General features: G+C 32.3%; 1 protein-coding gene across 6 annotated transcripts in view; it reads right to left on the reverse strand.

The window, feature by feature from the left end:
- Nucleotides 1-3,829: 3,829 nt before the first annotated feature.
- The window catches only part of LOC148955763 (uncharacterized), a 280,415-nt gene continuing 272,126 nt past the window's right edge, over nt 3,830-12,118 (reverse strand). For 5 of the 6 annotated variants that reach the window (XM_089104165.1, XM_089104158.1, XM_089104175.1 and 2 more), the window contains 2 exons: nt 10,787-10,895; nt 3,830-5,280 (listed from right to left, as the gene is read on the reverse strand). In XM_089104165.1, the coding sequence (XP_088960291.1) occupies nt 5,203-5,280; nt 10,787-10,895 (187 nt within the window). In that variant the 3' untranslated portion in view covers nt 3,830-5,202. Of the gene's footprint in view, nt 5,281-10,777; nt 10,896-12,118 lie in introns of those variants that run through there. The other variant, XM_089104179.1, reaches the window with a different exon arrangement.

Consider the following 12,118-nt stretch of genomic DNA (forward strand, 5'->3'; position numbering starts at 1 on the left):
GTGAATCATCCACTTTAAGACTAATTCTCTTAATAATGGATCGTCGGAATTTCAGCTGAAATAAGGTCATCAATTTCAACTGGATTATGGATTCGATCCTGAGGACTCATGATCAATAGCAAATGCATATGTGGTGATCCACGTTTTTGAAATTCAATCGTGGAAACATATGCTGCCACCTTTCCTGACATCTATATCTTATCAATATCATTGATTATATCGTCAACAATTCGAGTAATGAGATCGGGATGATCTTGAGGGGACTGTTCTATAATAGAGTTTTCAAGTTCTTGCTGCTTCTTTAAATTCAGGCCAATCAGGATTGCAAGTCACAGTTATAAAGAAATCTGGGGGTCCAAGGCACCGAACAATAGCCAAGGCGTCTTCAAAATGTTCAGCAAAGTAGCGTGTTGATCCGACAGATGATGATGGTAGTATAACTTTCTCACCAACGAATGCATCCTTTTTCGAGGCTAAGTCTTTAAGAAGTCGTGTAACACCTGCGTAGTTTTCACTCATAATAGTTTTCTGGTTAAATTTTATCCAATCAATACGATCACGCTCAATATAAGCAATGGTATCAGCGAGGTAAATCTTGTAAAGTTTTCTTCCAAAGTGCAGGGTTTGTAAACCAATCCTACGCTGGTCAGGTCTTACAGTTTGTACAAAATAGAATTTGGTATGTTCAGGTCGAAAAGCGATACGATTTCTTGCTAATTCAAGACGTGTTATGTGTGCACGACTTATATAAGGTGTTTGAAGTAGCATACCCCTTGACCATCCTGAAGTTCCAGGCGGATAAAACATTGGGTAGGTAAAGGCCTCATTGTTTAACAACCATTTCATTTGGTGGGAAACTATGGTCAGCATTAAGAGTAAGCACAGCGCATACTTCATTACATGCGGGAGGGTTAAACAGTCTATAATCGACACCATCTGACAAAGTAAAAACAAGCTGCACGTTTGGAGGCTGTTGTCCCAATGAAGCAGCAAGTTAATTTGTATCATCCTCCACTTCTCGCATTTTTTCGTAACCTTTGGCATAGTCGTTTGAATCTATCAATATTTCTTCCAAGAGGTTCATTAGATTACGAGAGATCTCAACATTTAAAGGATGAGCGAGGCGTTCCTCAACAGCTTCATTGGGGTCTAAAAATTACATTCGGCCATATGAAGATGGCTCAATTTCACCTTCAGTAGTTTGTGACGAATGTGCCGCTAAACTGATTTTGTGATAAATTTGTCCAGTTACTTTAAAGCTAAATATATTCCGACTATTTATGGTTCGATCATCGCTTATGTTGAATGAAGCTAGAGCAAAACACGAGTTCAAGTTTCGAATACGTTTATGAAACTCGAATACGTTATGAAACTCGTTTATGAGAGCAAGTGACGTCCTAAAAAAAGGCAAACCAATTCATTTGGAAATTGAGGTGGTGACATTGCAATTCGACCATGCAAGCAGTAATACCCAAAGGAATTACTTTTGTTTCCTACTCTTTCCTCTGGAAAATGGAGGGCTCCACAGTGAATACAATCAACGTTGAAGAGTACGACGCCGCTGTTCTTCTAACCGCGTGTATATGCTATTCTTTTTCATACGCTCTAAGTCTCGTTTTCATTTATATTCTAACGGTGAGTATCTTTGCTATTCATTTTCATTATTCGTAAGCTCTAATTCTCGTTTTCGTTGATCTTCTAACGTCGCGTTTGTCTTTGCTGTTCATTTTCATTTTCAACATGCTCTAATTCTCGTTTTCGCATCTTCTAACCGCGCGTGTCTTTTCTGTTCATTTTCATTTTCAATACGTTTTTGGATTAATTACTTCATATATTTTAGCAATGGTCTTTTCTTTAACTGCCCGTATTGGTGTCGTCACAACTGATGGTCCAGGTTGTCAATTTTCACATCTTATTACGTTTGACAGTTTAGGTATTGGTTCCACGGAATCATCATTTATAGTTACTGCAACTGCAAATTTTCGTTTTTTGGGTCTTTTTTTAGACATTGTACTGGATAAATAACTGATTGTGTTAGATAAATATAACTGACTACATTTGGAAACATACGTGGCTTACATAAAAGGAATGACGTCATAAAATGTCTTGATGCTGTGACTGACATGACGTCTTTGTAATTTTATACTTCAAGACATCATTGTAATTTTACTGCATGTCATCGATCTCAAAAAACAAAATTAAGGTTCTTTTTCTCAGGTTTCCGATCTATTAAATCGGTTTTTTTTTATGCGAGAATGGCCCAAGATACCAATTTTCCAGACAAAAATATGGAGCTGTAATCCGTTGTTATAAAATAGAGAATCATCATTTTTAATAATTGCAAATTTTCATTTTTTGGGCCTTCCATCTGACATTATGTAACTGGTTAAGTTCAAAAAGGTTTTCTTTTTTAGGTTTTTGAATTCTTGTAATCCCTTGCTAAAATATATACAAATATTTTAGCAATTACCAGGTTTTTTGCTCTTTACACAATTTAATGTCTTTTCATACTACGGTCTATTCAAAGATATTTGATTATTGAAGCTAGTCCGATTTCTAACAACGATATGTACTAAGCTTGCAACTTTTGATTTTCGTTTTCAAGGTTTGTGAATTGTTGTAATCCCTTGTCAAAATAGAGAATCATCATTTGTTGTAATTGCAAATTTTTGGTTTTTGGGCCTAACGGGTTTTGGGGTTTGAGCTTAATCACTTAGCGAGTTGATTTTATCAAATAAAAAACAAACTAATTTTCTAAATTTTCAGGTTTTTTTGTAGTTATTTTTGCAGTATACATAATAAATTTCACGATTCTGAACTGAACAAATTTTCAGCTTTTTTTCACGTAAAAAAAGACATTGATTGTACTGAAAGAAAAGAAAATCGGTAATGATATTTTTCTAACAGCGATTTCTACTAAGCTTCATACTTTTGGTTTTCCTTTTTAAGATTTTTGAATTGTTGTAATTGATTTGTTTTTGAATTGATTATTATTACAGCAAAACTGATTTCTAACACCGATTTCTACTAAGCTTCAAACTTTTAGTTTTCCTTTTTAATGTTTTTGAATTGTTGCAATCCCATGTCTTTTGCTCTTTAAACAATTTAATATAAACTTCTCCATACATGAAAATCTTCAATTTTTCCACATTGTGACAACGTTACAATGTTCTGTATTTCCACGTTGTCACAAGTATATGGTCACCGCCGAACCTTTGTTTCTTTTAATTGTTCAAGAGGTGGGACAAAAACTTTTTCTTTTGCCTCGGCTTATCTTTTGTCATTATGAAAGAAATATCGCCGAACCTTTGTTTGTTTTAATTGTTCAGGTGGTGGGATAAAACTTCTTTTTCTTCCAACGATTTATCTAGTCCAGGTTTTTGATTTTCAAAGGTATGGTAGGCATTGATAACCTTAGCCATGTCAAAATCCAACACCTAATAATCATCGCTATCATTTTCAAAGTTGGAGCCAATTTTCCCAAATCAAGTGAAAATGACAGAGAAAAGGAGCTATTTAGGACCATAAAGGCAAAAATACTAAAGAAAACTGACCCGTTTCTTTGGATGCTTAAATTATGCATGTTAATCTAGGTTTGCCAAGATTTATGAAGAAATTAAATTTCAGATGGGAGGGAGGACAAACTAGGATCTGGAGAATTGCCCCCTCCCAACCCCATAGCAAATTGTGCCCCTGATATCTGTTATTTTTCATATAATCCTATCTCAAGCAAAAAAATTCTTCCATACGTTCCAAGATCTACGTATTAATTATTTTACACCTAACACAAATAACGAAAATTATATAATTTCTGACAGTAACTAAAATCCAAGTTTATTTAATCTTTATTTAAAAATCGAAATGATAATATCGGACAAAAAGTCAAAGCACGTGCCTTGTGAATACAAAATCAAAATATTCATCGCATACATGTAAGTACCGTTATTATAAATAGGAATAAACAATACAAGTTCGTTCACGGTTACTTGCCAAAGATAACAAAACCCCAATGACAAATTCACTGTAAATGGATCGGTGCCAAGTTTTAGTTATAGTCACATTATTGCTGAAACCCTCCCAACACTCATCAATCAAAGAGCATGTTTATGGCCGAATGCATGGTTCTCACCCCCCCCCCCCAAGAGATGATATACAAGTCTTGTCTATTACCATACCACAAATTCTCCGCCTGGCATAAGAAAGAAGTTCATACAAAAGTTAAATCAACATTCAGGTGAAAGAGAAGGTCCCAAACTACCGTGGAGGATGAATGGGACTTAACCCAAGTAAGTTAAGTCAATATTAAACATTTCCCCAGCCGGAAATGTCAGTATAAGAATAAGCGTACACTAATGTCTTATGGTTATTATGGTGATTGTAAATGTCCTTGTAAGTTTTGGTTTCCTACTTTTATGTTGATTGGCATTGCATTACATTAGCAGATGACAGTCAGAGAAACGAAGACAGAAAGAGAAAGAACGAAAGAAAGAGAGAGAGAGAGAGAGAGAGAGAGAGAGAGAGAGAGAGAGAGAGAGAGAGAGATAGAGAAAGAAAGAAAGAAAGACAGAGAGAGAAAGAAAGAGAAAGATAGAGAGAGACAGAGAGAGAGCTGCTTTGCCTTTTTTCTTCAAAGCTTTTCAGCTTTGAAGCATAAATGAGTAAGGAGGGAAGGACCCATACCAAAACTAGGTTCATTAAATTCTGTTTAACCAGTCAAGGTAGGCCAATTTGTTAAAAGCTTAATTAATTAAATCGAGAAATTTAACAAGTAAGAACTAAAATCATCCTAGAGAACCAATATATGACATTTCTACCAGTATCTAGGCCATGATACACAAAACCATTGCATCAGTAGTTTTCATTGATATCAGGTAATTTAAAACGAAAAAAGGAAAAAACAAGTACTAACCAAGTTTCTAACAATATTCGTAAACAAATACTGCATTTTGCGGTTAAGCCTCAAATACACATAAAACTCGTGACTAGTAGATAATAAAAAAAAAATTAAAGCTAATAGACCAGGGAAAAATAATTTTTATCCTGAAAGCAAACAGTTTTCAAATGGTCACTATGATTATTGTATATCACTTTGAACTATTTAAATAGGTTGAAAAAGCTAAAGGCGCTTTAATACAGGCTTGTTATAAGGCACCCCATTATATACACATTTTAAATTATTTGCCAAAACATAGGAGCCATCTTTCATGTAACTTGTAACCTCTGGAAGTTGTTGACTATGTCAAGTACTTTCGACTGGCGTGAAGCAAATTTCTTTGCAACCTAAAAGAGAAGAAAAGATTAAATTCTATAGTTAAAGCAGCTAGAGAAAGACAAGTTAATGTAATATTCCAACGAGAATTATAAGCAGTCGAAGTTACATCAAAATACACCTATTGTAAAACTTTGAAAAGAATTTTTAGAAGAAATTTAAAGTTAAATACAAAAATTTATTTCATTGAGTGAATGGGGGTATAGTGGAAAAAAGTAACTGAAAAACGAAAATACTTCAAAATTACACAACAAGTCTTAAATACCCAAAAATTAGTTTGTTTCTAGGGGGAGGGAGAGAAGGAACTCCATATTTTCTACAGCGTAGTAGAAGAACAGCAGTGTAATTTTCATATTCATTTGTGCTCCATGGAGCAAAAGACATCAACAATACAGGTTTTTAGGAGAAAACAATCAGCCAGGCTGGTGATGTAACTACTATAATTACTACCCAGTGTGGATTCAGAAATTGTCGTTACCTTTCTCAATTAGTGAATATCCCCCCCCTCTCATTCTGGCCGTGAAATTATTCTGTTTCAAAAATAACGAAAATTACCCAAGCCGCATGAAAAAACGACCCTAGTGTGAATTGGAGAAAATAATAGCAGTAATACATTTTAAAAATGGTGCATTTAAAAATGCATATTATTGATAGCTTTTTTCCCCAGAAATAGAGAAAACAACAAACATCGTCTCATTATCTACATCTCCAACACATTATCTCCAAACATTGCTACTTCATTAAGGGGAGACATAAAAAAATAATATAAAAACATTATAAATTAGGAACTGAAGACAATTAGAATAGCCTATAATAAGTCTCCTAAAATACAAATCCAAGTGATTAGCAGGCTAGACTTGAAACAATTTGTCCGTTTGGAGTGCAGGGGTTTTAGTGCTGCTATCGCTAGTTATTTGGTTTGGAACAGAGGTTAGTGGAGTAGATAATTTCGGAGACCATACTGCCTTTCCATAACGATAAATAAAAGTTCAAATAGGGATAAAATCCTTTTAATAGACAGTGATGATGATAATAGTCATAGAAATTCACAAAAAATACCAGATATTTCGGTCACATATACAGTGACCGTCATCAGTAGTAAAACTAAAATAAAACAAAATAACTACTGATGACGGTCACTGTATATGTGACCGAAATATCTGGTATTTTTTGTGAATTTCTATCACTGTTATCGTCATCACTGTCTATTAAAAGGATTTTATCCCTATTTGAACTTTTATTTAAGGTTAGTGGAGTGACTGTAAGCTCAGCCAGAGTGGACCCAGGTCAAAATGAGTACCTGGAGACATCTGGAGAAGGTAAACAGGCAGGGTGTGTGAAAGCAAAGGATCGCTGGCCCCATCCCCCATTTAGGAATTCTCCTACTTTTGGTTCGAAGGCAAGGCCGTATCTAAAATTTTTGTTCGGGGGATTACAAAAAAAGTTTTACAAAATACTTCAAAAATTCTTTTAAGTTTATATGCATTTTCGGTGTTTTTTTGCGAATCGGATAAAAAATTTTCATATTTTCATTGAGAGAAATTGATCCCTTCCCACAGATTTTAAAAAACAAAAATAAAATCCTTTCCAACAACTACATTTTCATATCGCCCCAACCAAGTAAGAACAGTCCCTTCATCAAATATAAGTAGGTATGAAAAAAAAGAGCAATTCTGCACTTTGAAAAGAAATAAAAAAAAAAAGAAATTAAGAGAAGGAAGTGATCATGTACTATATTTAAATAAGTATACACTATTATATTTAATTAAGTATACACTATTATATTTAATTAAGTATACACTATATTTAAATAAGTATACACTATATTTAATTAAGTATACACTATATTTAAATAAGTATACACTATATTTAAATAAGTATACACTATTATATTTAATTAAGTATACACTATTATATTTAATTAAGTATACACTATATTTAAATAAGTATACACTAAATTTAAATAAGTATACACTATTATATTTAATTAAGTATACACTATTATATTTAATTAAGTATACACTATATTTAAATAAGTATACACTATATTTAAATAAGTATACACTATTATATTATATTTGTAGACACTACAAATATTGTATGTTGTTTGTTTGAAATTTTCCACATGTATTCTGCTATTGGTTGAACTTTGCGGACTTTCTTGAAAAAGTAAAATAAAGTTTAACTTCTTTCCGACTGCAATAAAGTCAACAAAGTTATGCGAGGAAAACGGTTTATTAACTTTGTGGAAAGCTTTATTAACTTTATTGACGCCATGGGAGCCCCGCATAAGAGAAGGAGAGACATATTTATTAAACCAAAAAAAAAGAAGAGTAAAAGAAGATTATTTGTTTTTCTTTGTTTTGACCAAAAATGTCTAGTTGTCTCACTGCAGCCTGTGATGGCCGCTTTTCAAACAATGTATTATCTTATCAAATTCGAAAATGACATCAGCTTTATAATCACGCAATACCTTTAAACTGTGTTATTGTTAAAAAATTACAAAGACATATTTGGAACTAACCAAAAAAAAAAGAAAAAAGGACAAAATGTTGAAGGATAGAAGGAACTGCACTCTCTCTCAAAAATCGTAATATAATGATGCTACTTTTTTTAGTTTTTACTACCAAAATTTTGACCAAACTAAAATTTTTTTAATTTGACCGAATGTGATCGGCTATATTTTTATTATCAGAGATGCTGTTCCTTAACGTTATTTAGTTTTCTAGATTATTAGAACTTTACGAGTTTTGGCCATTATACGTCATATCCTCCTTTGCAGATGGAACCATAGTGAAGAAATGAAAGCCTTTGATAACAAAATATGTTCCCAATTAAATTTTATCAAATATTATAAAGTTATATTACTCAACGTCAAGACGTTGAACAGACGCAAATAAACGCCAAATCATATTATTCAACGTCAAGATGTTGAATAGTCGTCAATCGACAGGACACCAATAAATAAGGGTATAGGGGAGGGTAATAGACATATCGACGCACACAAAACAGAAAGGCGTATCTCATACTTAATATAAAGACGCAGGCTCATCTAGAAGATCTCTCCGGAATGGTTGCAATTGCAGAGGGATATTCAGCTTATTAGAGGTAGGGGGTTAGGGGTGTTATTTCTGTGCCTCTAGCTTAAAGGCAACCAGATATAATTTTATGTTCGGTTAAAGGAATTAGATGAAAACATCATCAATAAGACACAAAAAAGATAAAAGAAGACTATATCCTCGATCCCATAACAAAAAGTATATCTCAAAATTTTATCAGAAGTCATCAAAAGGTTTTCCTGTTCCCAATTTACACTTGTAGAGGCATATTTACCTCATTGGAGGTAAGAGAGACCAATCAGACAGGGGCATCAATAAGAGAGACCAATCAGACAAGGGGAATCAAAAAAATGCTTTAACTTATTGATTAATTTTTTTACGTGTTTTCGTAAGCCGATCAAATTATTGTAATGAAGCCTACGTTATTTTAAAGTTATACACGTTAATGCACATATTGTCCTATATTTCAACGTTACAAAAAGTGCTTTAATTTCATTGGTTTATTTTTGCAAAGTATTTTCATAAGCTAACCACATAATTGTAATGCACACTATTTTAAAGTTATGCACGTTGATGCACATATTGTTCTATATTTCAACGTTACAAAGAGTGCTTTGATTTCATTGATTTATTTTTACAAAGTATTTTCACAAGCTAACCATATAATTGTAATGTACAGTATTTAAAAGTTATGCACGTTAATGCACATATTGTCCTATATTTCAACGTTACAAAGAGTGCTTTAATCTCACTAGTTTATTTTTACAAAGTATTTTCATAAGATAACCCCATAATTGTAATGCACACTATTTTAACGTTATGTACGTTAATGCACATATTGTCCTATATTTCAACGTTACAAGGAGTGCTTTAATTTCATTTGGTTTATTTTTGCAAAGTGTTTTCATAAGCTAACTAGATAATTGTAATGCACACTATTTTAACGTTATGTACGTTAATGCACATATTGTCCTATATTTCAACGTTACAAGGAGTGCTTTAATTTCATTTGGTTTATTTTTGCAAAGTATTTTCATAAGCTAACCACATAATTGTAATGCACACTATTTCAAAGTTATGCACGTTAATGAACATACTGTACTATGCTTCAACGTTACAAAGAGTACTTTAATTTCATTGGTTTATTTTTCAAAGTACTCTCATAAACTAACCACTTAATTGTAATGCGCAGTATTTTCACATTCTGCACGTTAATGCACATATTGTCCTATATTTCAACGTTACAAACAGTGCTTTAATTTCATTGGTTTATTTTTGCAAAGTATTTTCATAAGCTAACCACATAATTGTAATGCACACTATTTTAAAGTTATGCACGTTAATGCACATATTGTCCTATATTTCAACGTTACAAAGAGGGCTTTAATTTCATTAATTTATTTTTGCAAAGTATTTTCATAAGCTAACCACATAATTGTAATGCAAATTATTTTAACGTTATGCACGTTAGTACACATACTCTGCTATGTTTCAACGTTAAACAGGGTGCCTTAATTTCATTGGTTTTTTTACGCATTTTTGTAACACAACCCCGTTATCACAATGAATGTTATTTAACATATTATTTTGATACAGAGAGAGAGAGAAAAAAAGAGAGAAAATTCATTTTTATTAAATATCAATATTCACAAAAAAAAACATATCCACGTGAAAATCTATACAGAAAATATATACACGTTAAGATATTCACATAATGATTTACACACCAAATTTTAGCCAGTAAGAGAACGGATAAACATGATTGGTTCTTTTGCAGGGTATTTTAGTCGGTAAAGAAAAAAAAATATTGTCTGAGAACGTTATTTTGAAAGTAAACTCTGTTTCTATATTCTATTTATCTAATAAATTCTATAATTTCTATAATGCTATAATTCTATGTTTTCTATAATTCTATAATTTCTATGTTCTACCATCTGTATATCCTCAAATACTCTACATACACTTATCTAATAAATTCTATAATTTCTATAATTCTATAATTTTTATGCTCTACAATCTGCATATCCTCAAATACTCTACATATACTTTCCTGAAGTAAAAGAGCTCTTTCCGCAAATAACCGTAAAGAACTTCTTTTTGATCATTAGTAAAACTGATGAAATGTAAACTATAGCTTTAATATTCTAGGCTAAACCTGAAAATATATTTTTTAGATAAAAATTAAGCAAAAGAGAAGAAAATTGAAATTCAAGAGCCAAAAATACAAAAGTATCATAATAAAGATATTTGCAAGTAAAATGCAAACGTAAGATAAATAAACTAGAAGACAAATACCAGAAAGATTTTCCCGTTTATTTAAAATTTTGCTCTTTGCCCAGCCCATTACTTTTTTTTCTTTTTTAAAGACATTCGTACATTTAGTGAAATAAATTGCAAAACAATATTAACTTCAGATTTGCATTTTGTGCAAAGAAAAGTTCTTCAAAAATTAAGTCACCTCAGTTTCTTCTGAAATTTTTGTTGTGATATTCGGGTTTTTCTGCTGAACACTGATTCTCTTCCATATATTGTTTTCATCCTCTAATCCACTCTCCAGTCGGAGAGCACTAAAATAAATAAAACTAGGTTAATAGTTTAATATTTCAATATCATGGTCGGTATTGAGATACTTGAAAAGTATCTAAGTCTAGAATTATCTAGAAAGTCTAGAATTTTCAGCCAGCCCTTCATGAAATTTTCTTATCCCAAGAGAATATCCTGTTCTTTTTAGGTCAGTTTTATGATTTCAGTAAAGTGCTATACAGGTATGTAAAATTATCACAGGACAGTTTACTGAAGCTAGCTTTATCATGCATCATCTGTGAACCAATAATTTATGTTCTCGTTATAGGTTCCAACGTCGCACTTTAATTTCTTAAGAAAAGGTGTTTTTTTTTTAATTAATCATGGCTGCACCGGTAGCTATAACCTTCTTTTTCTTTTTTTTTATTATTGATTTTTTCTTTCTTCGCTGCAACCGGTGCACTGGACCAATATAGAGAACACAAGTAAATTGCTTTACATACGTGCTTTATTATGTAATAACATATTATTTAAGATAAATGAATAACTAGAGGACCCCAAGCTTAAGGTACATATTACTTCTGAAACAAGCAATTTTGCGATGAGCCTGCATCTGCAACTTGTAACAAAAAGACGAGATATTCAAATAAATGGATTCCATTACCTCAGATCTATCCATTCACCGAGCCAGAACAATGATATTGTTTCAAAAAACCAAGAGAGAAAAATCTCAATGAAAAAAAGCAACAAATGAGACTGCGGCCAGTGGAAAGAAAAGACGAAAAATGTAAAACAATGCGGACATTTCCCCTGTATAAAATACGGCGTCTTCAGCACAAGACCGAATTTTGCATTTCAATTTGCATCGTATTTTTGATCTGAAAAACAATGTCCTCAAAATTTCAAAAGTTAAATTCGGTAGATGGATAGAACTGAATCTCAGCTATGAAATGATAGCAAAGATTTTGTTTTTTGGTAATGTGTTAAAAACGTGGGAAAGCAGAAAGATGCCATACCAAAACCTCCACAAGGAAAACAAATTTTAAGAATGGATATATACTAATCTTAGTAATATTAATACATAGTAATCATATAGAAATTATAGTAATACATAGTAATCTGTAGATTACATAGTAATCTACAGAAGTTGTAAGAATTTGGAGATTTTAGAGTCATGAGCGGGAGCAAAGATGGGGGGAGGGAGAACGTAGAGAGCCTGCACCTTTTTTTTTAGTCGTCTCAATCTTTTACAAGGAGTAACGTTTTC

Source organism: Artemia sp. Qi Xiang Cuo, chromosome 2 (genome assembly GCF_049724085.1).
Source record: "Artemia sp. Qi Xiang Cuo chromosome 2, ASM4972408v1, whole genome shotgun sequence".
In the NCBI taxonomy this organism is placed as follows: Eukaryota; Metazoa; Arthropoda; class Branchiopoda; order Anostraca; family Artemiidae; genus Artemia; species Artemia sp. Qi Xiang Cuo.